The 22,500-nt window shown below is 40.0% G+C and overlaps 1 protein-coding gene across 4 annotated transcripts in view; it reads left to right on the top strand.

Annotated features, from left to right (window-relative positions):
• The window catches only part of LOC128695366 (phospholipase D2), a 117,074-nt gene that overhangs the window by 18,449 nt on the left and 76,125 nt on the right, over window positions 1-22,500 (top strand). The window contains exons 1-2 of one of the 4 annotated variants that reach the window (XM_070095451.1): window positions 6,974-7,069; window positions 7,305-7,470. The exons of 2 other annotated variants lie outside the window; for them this stretch is intronic. In XM_070095451.1, the coding sequence (XP_069951552.1) occupies window positions 7,441-7,470 (30 nt within the window). In that variant the 5' untranslated portion in view covers window positions 6,974-7,069; window positions 7,305-7,440. Of the gene's footprint in view, window positions 1-6,973; window positions 7,070-7,304; window positions 7,471-22,500 lie in introns of those variants that run through there. One more of the 4 variants, XM_070095449.1, reaches the window with a different exon arrangement.

A 22,500-nucleotide genomic window follows, 5' to 3' on the forward strand; every position in this document is an offset into this window, starting at 1 on the left:
CTGAGCTCATGGCGTAGATCTACGGTTTGGACCCTGAACGTAAAGCCGTAGATCTACGGGACGGACCCTGAAAGGGTTAAGCAGTAGAAAAAGGTCAGCACAAAACTTAACTCCTCCAGTGTTATTGGAGGTATATAGGGCCACTGACAACACTGCTGCCACTATCACCACTATATGGCTTATGCTGCCAGTGGCCCTGATAACCCCCCAGCAGCAGCAGCAGCAGCAGCAGCAGCAGCTGCCGCAGCCGCAGCCACCGCCACCACCATATGTAATGACGTATTTTATTTATTCTGGGTGTAAATCATGTTTCTGTGTTATTAGTATTGTTTATGTCAGATGAATTATGATAGATAAATAACCCATAGAGTTGATTTTAGCATCATATTCAAGCATTTTGTCCTGTCTCCAAACAATAAACTTGCCTCCCTCCTCCCTGTCTTCCATACACCACAAGAGTCTTCAGTAAAGGTAAGTGTGATGTTAAATGTTTATTTATACATTTTGTTAGTGCTTTATGTTGATTTGTCATTCTTTTTTGTATGCAAGTCTATATTTAACCCTTTGGCTGTCGCAGGCCCCTTTCTGAAACTGTCATTCTATGTCGATAAATTTTTGAAAAAAAAAAAAATTATTTATTCTCATGAAATGATAGAGAATCTTTTCCCGATGGTAATGACACCAAAAGTTCGAAATTTGGTCGAAAACTCACGGAATTACGCTCCCGTGAAGTTAGCGGTCTTGGCGACATATGCGTATCGGCGATTTCGCCGACTTTGAGCCCTGTTTTCAGCCAATTCCGTTGTTCCAGTTGACCAAACTCATAGCTATTTCTTTAGAACTCCATTTTATCTATCAGCTGAGTACAAGAAACCGCCCATTTACCAATTTGAACTACCCAATATAGTGTTCAGAAACTGGCAATTTGGCCAATTTCACGCAAATTAAAAAAGATGCCAATTTCAAAATAGGGTCCAGAATAAACAAGGTAGACATTCTTGGCACTAAAATAACATATCCTCTGTTCATTAGTCACATCTCTAGGCCCCTCTTATATTATTATTGCTTTCTATTTTGATTTTTTATTCATACAAAAAAATATAAAATTTACTGCTATGCAGACTACTGCATTATTGTAAAAATGGTATAAATAATATCAGTGCACTAGTGAAAGAATATTAGACTCCCCAGTTGACGTGTATTGGACGTGTGGTGTGATTTGTTTACTCCTGAACATTGGTAAAAATCGAACATTTCCGCTACATTTCGTTTTCATCGTCAAAGTAATGAAAATCATCTCTATTTCTGTAATATGTTTTCCATTTTATCACCTAAGACCATGAAAACACGAATACAACGATAAATACTATACGAAAATACACCTCAAAGTCGGCGTTTTAATCCAAAACAACGATCAGAGTTTTTTTTTCTCATTACACACTGTGTGCTGCAGGATTTTTTTTATGTGGTGCACACTGACCACACAGACCCATTCTCTCACATGTGGGCCTACCAGCTTTCTCCAGCTTGATTTGAAGCCGCTAGAATTATTGAGTATATACATGTATACGTCAGAAACAGTGGCGCGTAAGACGTATTTATATGGCATAAACAATCAAAGGGTTAATCTCTAAAAAAATAATTTTTTGTTAATACTTTTGGGTGTCTGGAATGGATTAATTGGATTTACATTATTTCTTGTGGGGAAAATGGTTTCAGTTTTCATGAATTTTGGTTTTCGGCAGACTCTCTGGAACAGATTAATCACGAAAACCAAGGGTCCACTGTGTGTGTTTGTGTACACACACACACGCCCACACATATATACATATATATGCGCATCGCATTACGTTAAATCCGCCATATGAAGCATTTGAATGCAAAATTTTGCCTCGCCCCACGATAAAAAACTCGCCTTACGTGATTCATCCAGGACGCATCCCACGTGTGGCCTCAGCGCCAGTGTTTATAAGCCAGCCAGTGTGGTTGCATCTATGCATACATTCAGTACATTTCACATTATCCCAGTGTTTTTAGTGCTTGTAACTGCAAAATAAGACACCATGGACCCCAAGAAAGCTTCTAGTGCCATCCCTGTGGTAAAAAGGGTGAGAATTAGTATGGAATTGAAAAAGAGATTAAGGAAATGTGTGCAAAGTGGGTTGAACTGCAAACCTTTACAGATGAAAATCACCCTGACACAGCTACTGCAAGCCGTGTTGGCAACCTGTACAATGACAATGTTATGGCCCATTTTAGGAAAGTCTTAAAGGAACGGGAGGTACAGAGCTCTATGGACAGATTTGTTGTGCGACAGAGGTCCAGTGACTCTCAAGCTGGTCCTAGTGGCATTAACCCTTTGAGGGTTTTCGTCGTACTAGTACGTCTTACGCGTAGGGGTTTTTGACGTACTAGTACTCAAATTCTAGCGACCTCAAATCTAGTGGGAGAAAGCTGGTAGGCCTTCATATGAAAGAATGGGTCTATGTGGTCAGTGTGCACAGTCTAAAAAAAATCCTGCAGCACACGGTGCATAATGAGAAAAAAAAAACTTTTTCCATTTTTTTTTAATAAATCAGCGACTTTGCAGTGTATTTTCGTATAGTATTTATTGTTGTATTCTAGTTTTCTTGGTCTCATTTTATAGAATGGAAGACATATTACTGAAATTGAGATGATTTTGACTGGTTTTACAATGAAAGGTGCCTTGAAATTGAGCTCAAAGTAGCAGAAATGTTCGATTTTTACCAAACTTCAAAAGTAAACAAATCGTGCCAAGCGTGCAATACACGTCAACTGGTGAGTCTAATATTCTTTCACAAGTGCACCAATAATATTTATACAATTTTTACACTAATGCAGTAGTCTGCATAACAGTAAATCTTATATTTTTTGTGAGAATAAAAATTCAAAGTGGAAAGCAAAAGAATATAAGAGGGGCCTTGAGACGTGACTAATGACTAGAGGAAATGTCATTTTAGTGCCAGGAATGTCTTTCTTGTTTATTCTGGACCCTATTCCGAAATTGGCATCTTTTGAAATTTGTGTGAAATTGGCAAAATTGCTAAATTCTGACCACTGTACTGGATAGTTGAATTTATAAATGGGTGGTTTCTTGCACCCATTCGATAGAAAAAATGGAGTTCTAGCGAAATATTCATGTTTTTTGTCGACTAGTACAGTGAAATTGGCCGAAAATGGGGCTCAAAGTGGGCAAAATCGCCGATCCGTAAACATCGCCGAGACCGCTAACTTTGCGAGAGCATAATTCCGTAAGTTTTCTATCAAATTTCAAACTTTTGGTGTCGTTATGATCGGGAAAAGATTCTCTATCTTTTCATAAGAGAAAATAATTTTTTTTTTTTTTAAATTTGGCCGACCCTGAGAACGAGTTTCGGAGAGGGCCTGTCGACCCTCAAAGGGTTAAGGGAAGAAGGGAAGTAATCCCGGAAAAGGACTTGCTACCTCAAGTCCTAATGGAAGGGGATTCCCCTTCTAAACAATAACTTCCACACATACCCCTCCTCCCATCCCATCAGTCATCACCAGATCTTCAATGAAGGTTAAGTGTCATGTATTCTATTCTTAGTAGAGTAGTAATTATGCATATCTTCTTTAGTTTGTGTATTAAAATTAACCCCTTGACTGTCGCAACCCCCAATCCTGAGGTGTCTCCGGGTGTCGCAAAATTTAAAAAAAAAAAAATTATTTTTTCTTATGAAATGATAGAGAATCTTTTCCCGATTGTAATGACACCAAAAAAAAAACGAAATTTGATGGAAAACTGACGGAATTACGGTCTCGCGAAGTTAGCGACCTTGGCGATATTTACAAATAGGCGATTTCGCCCACTTTGAGCCCTATTTTCGGCTAATTCCGTTGTTCCAGTCGACCAAACTCATAGCTATTTCTTTAGAACTCCATTTTTTCTATCGATTGAGTACAAGAAACTGCCCATTTACCGATTACAACTACCCAATAATGTGGTCAGAAATTTGCAAATTGACCAATTTCACAAAAATTAAAAAATATGACAATTTCAAAATAAGGTCCAGAATGAACAATGCAGACATTCCTGGCTCTAAAATAACATTTTCTTTGTTCATCAGTCATGTCTCCAGGCCCCTCTGATATTACTCTTGCTTTCTATTTTGAATTTTTATTCAAACAAAAAATAGAAGACTTACTGTTATGCAGACTACTGCAATACTGTAATAATTGTATAAATAACATCAACCCATTCATGACTGCATATTAGAATGGCTAGTTGGACATTTATTGGACAATGACATCATTTGTTTACTTTTGAACATTGGCAAAAATCAAACATTTCCCCTACTTTGAGCTCCATTTCCAGGTTCTTTTTATAGTAAAATCAATCAAAATCTCCTCTATTTCTATAATATGTTTTCCATTCTATCAAATGAGACCAAGAAAACGAGAATACAACCATAAATACTATATGAAAATAGACCACAAAGTCGGCATTTTAATTAAAAAAAAAACTGTTGGAGTTATTTTTTCTCATTATGAACTGCGTGCTCCAGGATTTTTTTTATATGGTGCACACTGACCACACAGACCCATTCTCTCACATGTGGGCCTACCAGCTTTCTCCTGCTTGATTTGAAGCCGCTAGAATTTATGAGTATATATACGTCAAACACAGTACCGTGTAAGACGTATATATACAGCCGCGACAGTCAAAGGGTTAATATTTCATGTGGTAAAAATTTTTTTTTTTCATACTTTGGGGTGTCAGGAACGGATTAATTTGATTTCCGTTATTTCTTATGGGGAAAATTAATTCGGCTAACGATAATTTTGGCTTACGATGAACTCTCAGGAACGGATTAATATCGTAAGACGGGGGTCCACTTTATTGATTTAATAATTTTTAATACGTCAACCATCTCCCACTGAGATTAAAAACAAAGAATAATAGCAAAGGTTATCTTTTAAACCATACCCCCGGCCGGGATTGAACCCGCAATCGTGTCATTACGATTTCTTAAGTCAAGTTATCTTTTAACATTGAGTAATTAATAGAAGAGAAGGGGTTACTAGTCCCTTGTTCCTGGCATTTTAGTCTCAACTTATGATGAGCAAGGCTTACTTTTTGTTATAATGTATACAAGCAATGTCTTGTAATTTTAATATAGGATGTCTGTTTCTTCCTTAGTGGATGGAGTATTGAGCCTTCACCCTTCTTGCTCTGAACTACCCATGAAGGTTTAACATTACACATAAAATTAAGAGTAATATGAATTGTAATTTCTAATAGTTTTTACATTTTATGCCATTGATGGGATTATTTATTGAATACAAGACCAGCATAAATATTTGAATAATAAGTTATGGAGTTTGGTTTTAGTTATCTAGAGTTAAAAACCTTAATTTATTGCCGCTTTATGTCTATAATAATCCTGTGTTTTTAGAGTAGTACGCTGGTAGACAGCAACCACCCAAGGTGCTGTTCTGTCGTCCTGTTATTTCATTATGAAGTAGAAGCATGTTAAATGTTTTGCATTCTGGCTGAATTGTTGATCTTTTCTTTGTCACATGAATAGGTAAGATGGCAGGTAAATCTTACCTTGAAAGATTCTTTATTCATTCAGTATGCATTTATCTTTCCTTTGTTTTTAAATAGCTCCTATTTTTTTTCTTTAACATATGGACATCATACCACCTCAGTATATTCAAATTTTTGCCTAAAGTATGTTGTGAATTTTTTTGGTTTTAGAATTTTCTTATCAATTAGAATTTCATTTGAGTAATCCTCCAGTGACAATCTCTTGGCCATAGTTACTTCTAGAGTGCTTACTGACACTTTCAGCATTTTATCATGCAGTCTGTATTCTTCATATTGCATGTTATTGATTACTCATCTTTCTGTTACATGGCACATGTTTACATTCAATTCCTCATTCCATGTTTTCAGTTTATCCAAGTCTCCTTTCAGGGATTTCATTTTCAATTTCTTTCAATAGCCTGACATACTTGCTAACACCAGTGAACTGTAGGACCCATTATGGTTTAAATTTATTTTGGATACAGAATAATAATAATAATAATAATAATAATAATAATAATAATAATAATAATAATACCATTTCTTGAAAGTCCTTCCCTCAATGCAGATTCTCTCCAAAACACTTTAACTGGAACTGATTTATTGTTCTGGCTTTAAATACCTTCTTTCATATTTGTATTCATCCATTGGATACCTGGAGTATTACCTGGAGAGAGTTTCAAGGGACAACACCCTTGCAGCTACTGTGTCTTTACAGTACTCCTAACATGAACCCCCTTTAACATCTAGTGTTGAATAACCAGCACAAGTTTAGCACGCTTCATGAATATAAGAATGCTGTAGTACCAATAAACTCCTAAATTGTCTTCAAGAGGCAGCTTGATAAGTAACCCACCTGTACTGTGGTTTGTGTTATTACAGTTTTGTGAGTCATGGTGATGACTTTGAGGGGACTTGAAATAGAGCTCAGCATGGCCATGTTGGTGTGAGATTCATCAATAAAAACTTGCATTTGTGGTCAGTGAGGCCCATGCTAACATTCCTTTGGTGTATAAATATACCTAGTTGGATGAATCTTATTGTAGCCAGCTGGCCCAGTGGCTTAAGCACAAGCCTAGAGTTTTACCACTCACTTGCCATGGGTTCTAACCCCACCTGTACCATGGTTTTTTCTCTGGCTCTTCTTGATTAGCCTAACCATTGTGAATATACCACACTGTGATGCTAATAACAATAGCCTGAGGCAGTCAGTCAGAAGGCCTGGTCTGAAATTGGTGATCTCCATTAATAGTGGAGGTGGGATGGGAAGGGGATACATTGAGGGTGGGGTGGGAGAGGGGTATTGGGAAAGGGTGGCAGGATGAGTGGCCCACATGATGGCAATATATAGTATTGATTGAGCATAGTACAGTGCTCCCAGTTTGGTGCGGGCAGTGTGTGGTGGTGGTGGTGATCACGACTCTGCATCTTAACCTCTGGCTCATTGTCACTGCTTCTCAGCTATAGAACTCACCTTCATTCTTGCTGGCAGTATTAGTGTGTATTGTGGTTTTTGTAGTTATCTAATCAGCATATTTGGAGCATTGTGTTCCTTAAATTTAAATATTGTTATATTTGCTTACTGTACATAAAGTTTCTCTGTAAATGTTGCAATTATATGAGATACAGATTTGGAATGTGATAAACTTGTCTGTATACAGTGTAGTGTACTATAAATGGGGCTGAAATTGAGCCAAGGGTGAAGTGTATTCAGGTGTGTTGCATGATGTAGGTGATTAGTGTGAGCCAGCAGTGTTGATTGCTAAGGGTGTAGTGGTAACTTGTGCTGGAGAGCAGGTGTGAAGCCAACACCTAAACACAACACACTTGCTCCGGTCTCACTTCAACACACCCATCCACCTTTACCCATGGACATCTTCCAAGATTTAAAAAGGAAGGTGAGTAAGATGCATTATTCTCTCTCTGTCTCCCATTTTATGTCCCCTCTCTCCCTTTACATCCTCTCTCCTTTCACATCCTCTCTTCTCTCTCTCTCTCTCTCTCTCTCTCTCTCTCTCTCTCTCTCTCTCTCTCTCTCTCTCTCTCTCTCTCTCTCTCTCTCTCTCTCTCTCTCTCTCTCTCTCTCTCTCTCTCTCTCTCTCTCTCTCTCTCTCTCTCTCTCTCTCTCTCTCTCTCTCTCTCTCTCTCTCTCTCTCTCTCTCTCTCTCTCTCTCTCTCTCTCTCTCTCTCTCTCTCTCTCTCTCTCTCTCTCTCTCTCTCTCTCTCTCTCTCTCTCTCTCTCTCTCTCTCTCTCTCTCTCTCTCTCTCTCTCTCTCTCTCTCTCTCTCTCTCTCTCTCTCTCTCTCTCTCTCTCTCTCTCTCTCTCTCTCTCTCTCTCTCTCTCTTTTTTTTTTTTTTGTTTTTTTTTTTTTTTTTTTTTTTTTTTTTTTTTGTTTTTTTTTTTTTTTTTTTTTTTTTTTTTTTTAATTTTTTTACACAGGGTTTGACAAGGTTAAGGATCCCTAGCTTTATTGACAGCTATATTACAGATTAAGGATTCCTAACTTTATTGGATAAGCCAAGAGCTGTTACCTACATCAGCTCATTTGAAAGCATTTTTATTGTTATGAGACATACAAGTCACGGGACAGGATGAAGTTGGAGCCATCTGTGGGCCAGCATTTTCATTTGATCAACTGACTTTATCTCGTTGACATCATTATGCTGTACGAATGTGTTCCATACTCGAGTCATCCTGGGTATGTATGATCTCAAATGGAGTGATGTTCTGGAGAAGGGTACAGCCAGAGTGAAGTTGCTGCTTTCTGCCCGTCTTGTGGCATAAAAGCTTGTTTCATGCTGTCCTCGAAGTGGATCCAAGTGTGGTATTTTGACAATATTGGCCTTGTACATAACAGTAAGGCCACCCATCCCATCCTCCCAGTGAAGGCTCTGCTGAAATGACAGATCTATCCAGGATGGGTCCAGGCGAGAGATGAGACGTCTTGCTCTGTTCTCTACTCTGTCAAGCAGTCGCAGATGAGAGGGGGGGGGGGCAGGCAAACCAAGAAAGTGGAGCATACTCAAGGTACTACTCACCTATTTGTACTCACCTATTTGTGGTTGCAGGGGTCGAGTCACAGCTCCTGGCCCCGCCTCTTTGCTGATTGCTACTAGGTCCTCTCTCCCTGCCCCATGAGCTCTATCATACCTAGCCTTAAAACTATGTATGGTTCCTGCCTCCACTACGTCACTTTCTAGGCTATTCCACGGCCTGACTACTCTATGACTGAAGAAATACTTCCTAACATCCCTTTGATTCATCTGAGTCTTCAACTTCCAATTGTGACCTCTTGTGTCTGTGTCCCCTCTCTGGAACATCCCGTCTTTGTCCACCTTGTCTATTCCGCGCAGTATTTTATATGTCGTTATCATGTCTCCCCTGACCCTCCTGTCCTCCAGTGTCGTCAGGCCGATTTCCCTCAACCTTTCTTCGTAGGACAATCCCCGTAGCTCTGGGACTAGTCTTGTTGCAAACCTTTGCACTTTCTCTAATTTCTTGACGTGCTTGACTAGGTGTGGATTCCAAACTGGTGCTGCATACTCCAGTATGGGCCTGACGTAGATGGTATACAGAGTCTTAAACGAATCCTTACTGAGGTATCGGAACGCTATCCGTAGGTTTGCCAGGCGCCCATATGCTGCAGCAGTTATCTGATTGATGTGCGCCTCAGGAGATATGCTCGGTGTTATACTCATCCCCAGATCTTTTTCCTTGAGTGAGGTTTGCAGTCTTTGGCCATCTAAACTATATTGTGTCTGTGGTCTTCTTTGCCCTTCCCCAATCTTCATGACTTTGCATTTGGCAGGGTTAAATTCAAGGAGCCAGTTGCTGGACCAGGCTTGTAGCCTGTCCAGGTCTCTTTGTAGTCCTGCCTGATCCTCATCCGATTTGATTCTTCTCATTAACTTCGCATCATCTGGAAACAAGGACACTTCTGAGTCTATCCCTTCCGTTATGTCGTTCACATATACCAAGAACAGCACAGGTCCTAGGACTGACCCCTGTGGAACCCTGCTTGTCACAGGCGCCCACTCTGACTGTCAAGCAGATGCGAGATACGGCGAAGTGCTGTAAGCTTCCTGGCTGCCTTGTTAGCAAGATTTACAACATGGTTCTTCATGGTTAGTTTGGAGTCAAATTTCACCCCAAGGATATCAACTTCTCCAGGTGCCAACACCCTCCCATTCATCCTTACTACTGCACCAGCATTGCCATCATGGTGCTTAGAGATCATCATTATTTGCATTTTCTCAGGTGCAAATGTTACTTGCCATCTATTTCCCCAAGCTGATATAGCTCTTAGCTGGTGATTGATGTAGCTTAGAGCAGCTGGCATTTCTTCTCTTGGATAAGTGAATGTCAGTGTACAGTCGTCTGCATATGCATGGGATTCAGGGATGAGATGAAGAAGGTTGTTGAAGTAGACATTCCATAACAATGGTCCCAGCACGCTTCCTTGTGGAACACTTGCCCCAATAGGATGTCTTGCTGATTCCTTTCCATTGAGAACTACCCTTAGAGATCTACCATGAAGGTAATCATTGAGGAGACATAGCGTAGAGCCTGCAATTCCCAGTGCTTTCAGTTTTGCTAAGAGGCCCTGGTGCCACACCCGGTCGAAAGCACCAGCAATGTCCAGTGCTACCACACAGCTGACTTTGGATTCATCCAGTGACTGGTGCCACTTAGTGGAGAGGTTTAATAACAGATCAGCAGCAGAGTAACCTTTCCTGAAGCCATATTGACGATCACAAAGTAGTGAGTGGTAGTCAAAAAAATCTGTCATTTGTCTTGAGATTATTGTCTCAAGGATCTTACCAGTGATTGACAGGAGTGACACTGGTCTGTAGTTGCTGATTTCTGCTCTGCTCTTCTTTTTGTGAACAGGGACTACATTTGCCTCTTTCCACACAGAGGGCCATTTACACTGTACTAGGCAGTGCTGAAAGATGCGAGTTAGAGGTGCTGCTAGCTGGTCTGCACATCTTCTCAGCAATCTTGGGCTCAACTTGTCTGGGCTCACAGCCTTTTCTTGGTCAAGCGATTTAAGAAGGAAATGCACCTCCTCCTGCCTTATTGTCACCACTGACAGTTTTGACACAGTTCTTGCAGCTATCCAAGGAGGGTCCCTTGCTGGATCAGGAACTTGCATTTTGGTCTTCTCTCTCTCTCTCTCTCCTCTCTCTCATCTCTCTCCTCTCTCCTCTCTCTCCTCTCTCCCCTCTCTCCCCTCTCTTCTCTCTTCTCCCCTATCCTCTCTTCTCTCCCCTATCATCTCTCTTCTCTCTCCTCTCTCTCCTCTCCTCTCTCTCTTCTCACAATCTTCTTTTTTTTTTTTTTTTTTTTTTTTACACAGGGTTTGACAGGTTAAGGATCCCTAGCTTTATTGACAGCTATATTACAGGTTAAGGATTCCTAACTTTATTGGCAAGCTAAGAGCTGTTACCTACATCAGCTCATTTGAAAGCATTTTTATTGTTATGAGACATACAAGTACGGGACAGGATGAAGTTGGAGAATCTGTGGGCCAGCATCTTCATTTGATCAACTGACTTTATCTCGTTGACATCATTATGCTGTACGAATGTGTTCCATACTCGAGTCATCCTGGGTATGTATGATCTCAGATGGAGTGATGTTCTGGAGAAGGGTACAGCCAGAGTGAAGTTGCTGCTTTCTGCCCGTCTTGTGGCATAAAAGCTTGTTTCACGCTGTCCTCGAAGTGGATCCAAGTGTGGTATTTTGACAATATTGGCCTTGTACATAACAGTAAGGCCACCCACATCCCTCCTATGTTGAAGGCTCTGCTGAAATGACAGATCTATCCAGGATGGGTCCAGGCGAGAGATGAGACGTCTTGCTCTGTTCTCTACTCTGTCAAGCAGTCGCAGATGAGAGGGGGGCAGGCAAACCAAGAAAGTGGAGCATACTCAAGGTGTGAGCGTACTTGTGCCTCGTACAGGATCCTGCAACCCCTACTGTCAAGCAGATGCGAGATACGGCGAAGTGCTGTAAGCTTCCTGGCTGCCTTGTTTGCAAGATTTACAACATGGTTCTTCATGGTTAGCTTGGAGTCAAATTTCACCCCAAGGATACCAATTTCATCTCCAGGTGCCAACATCGTCCCATTCGTCCTTACTACTGCACCAGCATTACCATCATGGTGCCTAGAGACGATCATCATTTGCGTTTTCTCAGGTGCAAATGTTATTTGCCATCTATTTCCCCAAGCTGATATAGCTCTCAGCTTGTGATTGATGTAGCTTAGAGCAGCTGACATTTCTTCTCTTGGATAAGTGAATGTCAGTGTACAGTCGTCTGCATATGCATGTGATTCTGGGATAAGATGAAGAAGGTCGTTGAAGTAGACATTCCATAACAGTGGACCCAGCACGCTTCCTTGTGGAACGCTTGCCCCAATAGGATGCCTTGCTGATTCCGTTCCATTGAGGACTACACTTAGAGATCTACCATGAAGGTAATCACTGAGGAGACATAGCGTAGAGCCTGCAATTCCCAGTGCTTTCAGTTTTGCTAAGAGGCCCTGGTGCCACACCCGGTCGAAAGCGCCAGCAATGTCCAGTGCTACCACACAGCTGACTTTGGATTCATCCAGTGACTGGTGCCACTTAGTGGAGAGGTTTAACAACAGATCAGCAGCAGAGTAACCTTTCCTGAAGCCATATTGACGATCACAAAGTAGTGAGTGGTAGTCAAAAAAATCTGTCATTTGTCTTGAGATTATTGTCTCAAGGATCTTACCATTGATTGACAGGAGTGACACTGGTCTGTAGTTGCTGATTTCTGCTCTGCTCTTCTTTTTTGTGAACAGGGACTACATTTGCCTCTTTCCATGGAGAGGGCCATTTACACTGTACTAGGCAGTGCTGAAAGATGCGAGTTAGAGGTGCTGCTAGCTGGTCTGCACATCTTCTCAACAATCTTGGGCTCAACTTGTCTGGGCCCACAGCCTTCTCTTCTCTCTCTCCTCTCTTCTCTCAATCTTCTCTCTCTCTCTCTCTCTCTCTCTCCCTTTACCATTCCCACTATCTCTGTCTTTACCCTTTATCTCCCTTCACCCCCTCTCTTCCTTTACCACTGTCTCTCCCTTTACCCCCCCCATCTCTCTTACCCTCTATCCTCGTCTGTCTCCCTTTACTCCCCTATCTCTCTACCTTTACCCCGTTTCTCTCTCCCTTTACCCCCGTTTCTCTCCCTTTACCCCCGTTTCTCTCCCTTTACCCCTTCTGTCTCTCCCTTTACCCTCTTCTCTCTCTTTTTTAGACAGGGTTTACTCACTTCTTTCTCCCTTTACTCCTTTCTCTCTCCCTTTACCCCATTCCCTCTCCTTTCTCTCTCCCTTTACCCCTTCTTTCTCTCCCTTGACCCCTTCTCTCCCTTTACTCCTCCTCTCTCTCCCTTTACCCCCTTCTCTATCTCACTTTACCCCCTTCTCTCTCACTTTACCCCCTTCTATCTCTCACTTTACCCCCTTCTCTCTCCCTTTACCCCTTATCTCTCCCTTTACCCCCTTTCTCTCCCTTTACCCCCTTCTCTCTCTTTACCCCCTTCTCTCTCTCCCTTTACCCCTTCTCTCCCTTTACCCCCTTCTCTCTCCCTTTACCCCCTTCTCTCTCCCCATACCCCCTTCTCTCTCCCTTTACCCCCTTCTCTCTCTCTTTACCCCCTTCTCTCTGTCCCCTTACTCCCTTCTCTCTCTCCCTTTACCCCCTTCTCTCTCTTTACCCCTCATCATTTTATCTTTTTCTGCCTTATCTCCCCTTCTCCCTCTCCCTCACTACTATTTCTCTGTCAGCTCATTCTCGTTTCCACGAGTGATAAACTTTCCGATTTCAACTTTTTGTGATTTTATTCGGGCCGTTGTCGTTCATTTTACATATTTGTGGTTAAATATATATTTTATAAGTTTATGTAATCTACCTTACCCCAGCCTAACCTAAACTGACTTAAAGAGAATGCCATTTGAAAATTTCCAGGAAGTCGTAAGAAAGTGCGGTTAGTTACCACGATCGTAAGGACATGGAGGAATAATACACAAATAACCCGGGTGTGTTGAGGTGAAACTTGAGCAAATGTGTTGTACCTTTTCGTTCTTTAATTAAAATGATGAAAGGTTGCATTCAGAGGGTCTAAACCCGCGTCAACTGATGTTCCTGACGCGTCAACTAACAAATTCTCCTTTGCTGAAGAGGGCTTCCAATCGAGGCCGAAATATTTAGCTTATCTTTCCGAGTACTTACATAAAATGGATTTATATCATATTAACCAGTGTGCTAATGATAAAAAAAAAAACAAATCCCGGGTATGATCTATCAACTTCAGTTCGAGGGACCTCGATAAGCCAAGAGCTTCCCGTCCCTGACAACTGTATACTATTGTAGATATAGTATTTAAATGTACATGCGGGCAAGCAAGGTAGTCTCGGTACTCACTTTCTAGTCTCCCTGCATACATTAGGCATTTGTAAGAATTAAATCTTAAATGCAATTGCCGTAATGGCTCTCCTTTCTCATTCTTTTGTGGTGAAAAAATAGTAGTGATGTGTTTGAGAGGTGGATGAGATTTAGGGAAGAGTTGGAGGTTAGTTAGTTACCATTTTGTCCTAGGCACATGTCGATTAGACACTAGGCCTGTTGTATATGCGTGTGTGTGTGTGTGTGTGTGTGTGTGTGTGTGTGTGTGTGTGTGTGTGTGTGTGTGTGTGTGTGTGTGGGGTATCGTATAGGTAAAATTGGTTAATTAGCAAGAAATCACTAAAAATTAAGTCATTTCTAAAATTTTCTCTTATATGTTTAAAGATATATTTTTTTCATTTATGTTAATGTAAAATTAATAATTTTGTACCAAAAGATCCTTAGAAAACTTACCTAACCTTATTATAACAAACGCAATTTAATTTAGCCTAGTTCAACTAAATCTATTTTTTAAAAAATTACAATAATTTAATAATAAACATAATGATATATTTTTTTTTCGTTAGGTTCAGAATGATACACAAATTTTCGCTTGCCTTATTTGGCAAGAAGAGCGTTGCTATTTAAGGCAAAATAGCAAATATGTATGTATATATATATATATATATATATATATATATATATATATATATATATATATATATATATATATATATATATAAGACGCACAGAATGTCTTAAAATGTTCTTTCCCAAATGTGTCGTAATTAATTAGTTCAGCCACGTCACTGTTGCTTCCTAACCTTCTCTTTCTCTCAAGGGAAGCGTCTTTAGGCTGATGAAGGTGTATATGTTAGTTTGTGTGTGTGTGTGTGTGTGTGTGTGTGTGTGTGTGTGTGTGTGTGTGTGTGCACGTACGTACGTACGTACGTACGTACACTCACCTATCTATGGTTGCAGGGGTCGAGTCAGTGTGTAAGTTTGAGGGGTGAGATTGTTTTATTCAATAATAACAGTAATAATTATATTATTTTTATAATAATAATAATAATAATAATAATAATAATAATTATTATTATATTTTTATAATATATAATAGTATTTACACTTGCGTTTTATAGGGGAAGGCAGGGATGTCAGTGGGGCTGTATCTGGTAACTCCATTACGTGCTTAGTTTACGGTTGTTGCCAAACATAACTAACTGGGCAGTGCTTCTATAATCTCTCTCTGCCACTGCAAACTCTTTTGTACATTCCTTATGAATAACTATACTTTTGGTTGTGATTGGTGTTTGGGGGTGGGTAGTGACATGTGAGGAGTGTTCGGGTTGGATGGTGAGATGTAATTGTTTTTTTACAATAGTTGTGAACTATTAAGAGGTGTTTGGGATGTGTGGTGAGTAATGATTTTTGTTTGGAATAGGTGTTGCGTTATTAGTGGTATTTGGGATGTGGTGAGTTATGACTGATGCTTTATAATAGTTTGTGTAAATTTTGTAGTAAAAACGCATATTGGGTTAGTGTAGACAAGTAGTTTGATGGATTTATATGCATTCCATACTCATTCGGTGGGCGGTAGTCAGATTACAGAGGCATAATGGCTACATTTGATATATTTATATGCACCCCATACCCATCTGGTGGGAAGTAGTCAAGGTTCGAGATACATAATGAGTGCAAGGACTGGACCCCAGAGTGGGAACTTGGAATGAAAGGGATGTTAGTGGTCAAGCACAACCGAGTGGGGAGGCGAATGGATCCGAGTGAGCCAGGCGGCAGTAGTTGAAGTTCAAGTATACCTTGAGGCTTCTGGAGACTGACAGCGGCCATGTGTGTTTTCTTGTGTCAGGCGACTCTGGTAGTGAGACTAGTGTTGCTACAACCTGTGTTAGCGGCAGTATATCTGGTGTTGCCGTGTATGTGTGCGTGTTGCGTCTTGTGGGTTGTGTTTTGTTCCGTGTTTGGGTTGGTTTAAATTTGGTAAGTGAGGCGACAGGCTACTTCTACAGTGTGTTAGACATCCTTGGAGGGAAATGAATGAGAGTGTAATGTGACCTTAGGTTATCATCTTGGTCCAGGGGTCGTAAAAAATTGTCTTAACCGTGCTTCTGCCGTTCCTCTGAAATAACATTAATGATGGTGATACCATAATTATTTAATGGTATTTATGAGGTTTATTTGTTAAATATCTAAATGTAGTTTTTTAATAAGGTTCTTAAAAATCGAAAATGTGGGCAGTGACAAAATATTTATACGTAGATAATCTTCAGGTGGGCAGTGGCGCACACCTGTCGTTCACGGTGTCCTAAATTACGCAAGTGTGCACCAAATGACTCGTATACTGCTACACAGACATTTAAAATGTTCACGCATAAGTCACATTTAATACAAGAAACCTGTGAATACGAAAAATGACGAGTGGAAAGTGTCCTTATGGGTAAGTACTGTATTATCAATGGGGTCTTACAAACCTCAATTTTTACCCCTATATTTACGTGGATAAATGCCACGTCATGGAAATGGGAGATGTAAACAGATTGCACTAGAACTATATACTCTGATATAAAAAAAAATTGGGGGCTAGAAGTCACATCAATTTGATACACTCGCAAGCTTAATAATATATTTTATATGAATGGATGGGAACACATTTTAAAGAAAGCTATTAATATACATGAGAACAAAAGTTACCATTAATGTTGTGTCTGCAGCGTGAAAGCCACGTATAAGGGGACAATTTAAAAAGAATAGAAAATCCAAGGAGCTAGTTTGGACGAAGTCTCAATTGAACTACTAAAATTACAACAAATTCGTCTTATGCCAACACAGTAGAACCGACAAGAATAGAAAATACCTTAGACTTTACATCGGCTAATAATGAAGGCTCAGTTCGAAACATTTTAGTGTCGAAGAAAGTAAATCCAGACCACAACTGAGTAGAAGTTCAGACGTGCATACCCATGGCATACTCAAACCACAGAACTTACAGTGGAAGTTCAGAGATGCATGTTCACTGCATGCTTACATGCTTACACAATAATGAGGGTATAGTTAAAAAATTTAACTTTAACAAGAGCATCAACTGGGAGCTAATAATCGCGAGCTTACTGAAATACACCTAGAAGACAATATGGTAAATGATGACCTAAATCAGTATATCGAGAGCTCAGAGGTATTAAAAGCTCCAGACACATACTATTACTAAGGTGAAGGTGCAGCTTGGAAAGGAAGAGGCATTCCCTCTTTAGGCGAAGACAACGAATAACAGAGCTCAAAGGCAGCACACTTTTTAAGAACGAGAAGTAACACTGGCTAGAGATTTAGAAAACGTTGAGCTCAAATGAAAGCATTATAGAGTCCAGGCGAGAGGGAGCTAAAAGCCATAAGGAAAATTGTGAGAAATCCAAGTATGTACTACTACTCATATGCAAAAATCTGTCAAAAAATAGCATCTTTAATTAAAAGAGATGGGACATACAGTGACAGTGACAACAAAGAAAGGAATGAAATACTTAAGTGCCAGCACGACTCGATGTTCAGTGAGCCATTAATTAGCCTAAAAATTTGAGTCTTCATGAATAAGACAAAATGTTGCAGACATCTCCCTAATCTGATATGACTAACCATTTGACAATTACAATTTGATAAAGATGGCGAAAGGACGATAGAATTTTTTTATTCATAACTAGAAACCGTGAACATAAGAACATAAGAAAGAAGGAACCCTGCAACAGGCCTACTGGCCCATGCGAGGCAGGTCCAAGTCTCCTTCCGGCTTAAGCCAATGCCCCAACCTAGTCAGGTCAAGTCACATTCACTTGAAGCATGGCATCTGATCTAGTAGCACATTTAGTCAGGTCCAACTCACACCCACCCACCCATACTCAAGTATTTATCTAACCTATTTTTAAAACTACACACCGTTTTAGCCTCTATAACTATACTCGGGAGTTTGTTCCACTCATCCACAACTCGATTACCAAACCAGTGCTTTCCTATATCCTTCCTGAATCTGAATTTTTCCCACTTAAAGCCATTGCTGCGAGTCCTGTCTAGGCTAGATATTTTTAGCACGCTATTTACATCCCTTTTATTTATTCCTGTTTTCCATTTATACACCTCAATCATATCCCTCTAATTCTACGCCTTTCTAGAGAGTGCAGATTCAGGACCCTCAGTCTGTCCTCATAGGGAAGATTTCTGATACATGGGATCAACTTCGTCATCCTCCTTTGTACGTTTTCCAGTGCATTTATATCCATTCTGTAATATGGTGACCAAAACTGTGCAGCATAATCTAAATGAGGCCTAACCAAGGATATATAGAGTTGAAGAACAACCTGAGGACTCCTATTATTTATGCTTCTGATATGAAGCCAAGGATTCTGTTCGCTTTATTCCGAACTTATGCACGGTTGTCTTGGTTTTAGATTACTGCTAACCAGAACTCCCAAATCCTTTTCGCGATCAGTAATATTAAGATTTACATTATTTAGTTTATATGTGGCATGGCTATTTTCCTGTCTAATGTTTTGAACTTTGCATATTTCTATATTAAACTGCATCTACTTTTCTGGCCACTGCATCAGTCTATTCAAATCTTCCTGGAGGGCTCAAATGTCCTCGTCAGAATGAATTCGACGGCCTATTTTGGTGTCATCGGCGAACTTGCTTGTCACTATTTATTCCCTCATCTGTGTCGTTTATGTAGATTGTGAACAAGGGGCCCAACACTGACCCCTGTGGAACACCGCTTGTGACGCTTCCCCACTGATTTCTCCCCATTTAAGCAAACTCAGTGGAGTGGGATTCATGGAGAGTGAGTTAAGCGATACAACCACTACAAATGTGTGTGTGTGTGTGTGTGTGTGTATATATATATATATATATATATATATATATATATATATATATATATATATATATATATATATATATATATATATATATATATATATATGACATGAAGACGCACCAGAGTTGTATTCTTGTAACTACAAAAACTGGAAAACGCTAAGCGCCTGAAGACCAGATACAGTTCCGGTAACAGCGACAGGTAATCACAAATAGGCAATCTCACCCAGCGGGCTGGCTTTTTAATATTTTTTCATGCAGGGAAGTTGCCTTGAAAGCCTTATGATCCCAGAAATTGGGGCTGTCCTTCCTTTCCCGAAGGGCTCCCATAGGTTTAGTACCTTATCTTGAATGTAATACTAATAGTGTTTTTCCTGACTTGACTACGTTATAAGTAAATAAAGGCGTACCCCCACATCACTAAACCTGTGGAAAATACTGTATGTGTTTTCCAGAAATTCAGTATTTATATGTATATAGATGGCCATACTGTATTTAATAACATTTATGTCATAGAAAATGGGAAACTGAGCCTGGGGAGAAGGGACACTCGCCATTTTGTTTGAATTGGACACTAACGGTAGTGTATAATGGGAAGAATTTTTCGTGCTCTAGAGGTTAAAATTGGGTTGACACCTCTCAAATAGGAGGCGAAATTGTTGGATGTGCATTCCTGCGTAACTTGAGATATCAGGCGACTGGACAAGACAGCTCCAGGAACCTCAGATAAGTCTGTTATGTTTAACTCTGGCCAGTGTTATTTTCATAGACAGTAAGGTTTTCTGAGTATGATACACATTAATCTCCAGTCAAATTGGTGAGTGTTATGATTAAGATATATTCTCCTTCTGTTGTATAAAAGTGTATATATATATATATATATATATATATATATATATATATATATATATATATATATATATATATATATATATATATATATATATATATATATATATATAATCATTATTTTTAATATACAGTCCACACATTTATATATTTACCAGAATTCCTGGTGATGTATCTTTTATTTATAATTAATAGGTCCAGAGCAACTTGTGGATATGACAGTAGTAGGTATCGAAGGAGGACATTTTTTGTGACCTAGGTGTCCCAAATTCCTACTTGTCTAACTGATAAATAATAATTATCTTTGTTCATTTACTGTTATGTACATAATGATACATCCAAGTAAATGCAATTTTCCACAAAACCAGTAACGGAAGCTGCTGGTGAAGCTAAGATTAGGTTTCTACTACTGATAAGATAATTTAGATGAACACTGATAAATTGTAAACATTTAAATCGCGTACAGTATACATAACTTGGGCAACTTTGATTAGTATTACACAATAAGTTAGTTTGTGAGGTTTAAAGAGATTAATTGCACGAGAGGGGGGGGGGGTCTTTAGGCTATATTTCACATGAATACAAAAGATGCTTTTTTTTTCTAAATTATGGGTTAGAGTGAATTGAATTCTGTGCATACATACTTAGCGATATATACCTCTCGCTGTATATACACAGTTGCTTATTTAAGTAGCGTGTTTGCAAGTATACTTGGTAAAGGTCGTACCGGACGAAGCCTCTTAAGTAAATGGTAGTCCCAACGTAATTCCCAGTTACAAATGCGACTGGTTTGACGCCTGGTGTTACTCTTGTTGTCGAAGTATTATGCTCACATTCCAGGGGGTTCTTGTTGGGTGTATAGCTGTGATAATGTGGGTTGTTGCAGAAATAGCTTTTGTGTTTAAAGTTAATCCCAAGGCATATTAGTGTCTGTATGTTGCTGATTAGGTGGGGGCTCTGCTGGAACTGCATAATCATATGGGGTTTGAACCCATGGCGAATGAGTCTTAAAACTTCAGGCCAGTGGCTTACTGTTTCATGGTCTGTATACGTACTTTGTGGGTCTCACATAGTAATGCCTTGAGAGATTTCGTTGTTTACCTCCCAATTTGCAGGCACCACATTGACCTCGCAGATTTAGTACTTCCCTATAGCTACAATAACAATCAGATTCCTGAATTCTCGAGTTTCGACTAGTCGTACTGTGAACATTAAAATGGTATAAAATACCGACAGGTTGTCAGGTAAGACACATATGCAACAGTTAGGTATTTTTATTTCGAAACGTTTCGCCTACACAGTAGGCTTCTTCAGTCGAGTACAGAAAAGTTGATAGAAGCCTACTGTGTAGGCGAAACGTTTCGAAATAAAAATACCTAACTGTTGCATGTGTCTTACTAGTCGTACTGTGTTTTATATTACAACCCCTCAAGAGAGGTTCCTTGACGCGGGTGAGGGGCTTTTGATCTAGGGAATTGTATCTGTGCTCTGGTTCCCTGAATTGAGCCTGAATACCTTCCATCTCCCCCACAAGCGCTGTATAATTCTACGAGTTTAGCGCTCCCCTATGATTATAATTTATATTACAAGACTGTCATCTGTCGTGTATAGTGACTTGATATGGTCGTTGTATAGGTTCGTGATGACAGTTATAATGTTTGTCAACCTTGCATGTGATACTTATGTTTGAGTGGGTCGAGACTCAGCTCCTGGCCTCGCTTCCTAACTTTAAATTAAAATTGGCCACTAATTACTGATTTCTGGGTTTTGGGATCCTCCTGCCTGGAAACTGCATTAGGAGTTTGTGACCACACCCTTCGTCGCTGGTCATCTTTTCACATCCTTTGTTCCTAGCAGCTGGTCACACTTTTCATCTCGATGACTTTCCCCAGCGCTTCATCCTCAGTTGTTGGAGTTGAACCTCAGGAATCACTTGGCCTGGTGGCTAAAGCTCCCGCTTCACACACGGAGGGCCCGGGTTCGATTCCCGGCGGGTGGAAACATTTCGACACGTTTCCTTACACCTGTTGTCCTGTTCACCTAGCAGTAAATAGGTACCTGGGTGTTAGTCGACTGGTGTGGGTCGCATCCTGGGGGACAAGAGTGAGGACCCCAATGGAAATAAGTTAGACAGTCCTCGATGACGCACTGACTTTCTTGGGTTATCCTGGGTGGCTAACCCTCCGGGGTTAAAAATCCGAACGAAATCTTTCTTTCTTTCATTTCTGAGTAGACTTGCAGGTTTTCACTATCACCTTTTGTTCATTTTTTGTTGGTAAATTTCACATCGCTAGTAAATAGTGTTATGTTGGAGTCAGTTCCTTTTAATGTGTGAAAGAGAGAGGGAGAGGGGAAACAGGACATACGTACTAACAATATGAAAGGTATAGGCATAGTTAAATATTACTGAAAATAATATTTTAAAATTACTATTCAGGGGAAGAGCTAAAGCGGAAGGGTCATACAGCACCTGGGTAATGAAAGATTTTCAGGTTTGATCCGAGGAAGGGGAGAGTCTCTCCAATTCCCTCGATTAAGAAAGAGCCCTTGGGAATAAAAAGCGCATCCTTGAAGAGATAAGAGATAAGCGTGAGTGTAGTTAACAAGTGATATGTGAGAGGCAAGATAAAGGGAAAGGGGGGGAGGGGGAGGGACGCCTTACTTAGATTCATGTGTAAATATACACAAACACAACTAGTTAGAAATGCATCAGCTGATTGATAAATGGTTGTTAAGAGGCTTGTACTTCCCTCCCCCCCTCCAGCAAATACACGAAAACTGGCATA

Source organism: Cherax quadricarinatus, chromosome 50 (assembly GCF_038502225.1).
Source record: "Cherax quadricarinatus isolate ZL_2023a chromosome 50, ASM3850222v1, whole genome shotgun sequence".
Taxonomy (NCBI): domain Eukaryota; kingdom Metazoa; phylum Arthropoda; class Malacostraca; order Decapoda; family Parastacidae; genus Cherax; species Cherax quadricarinatus.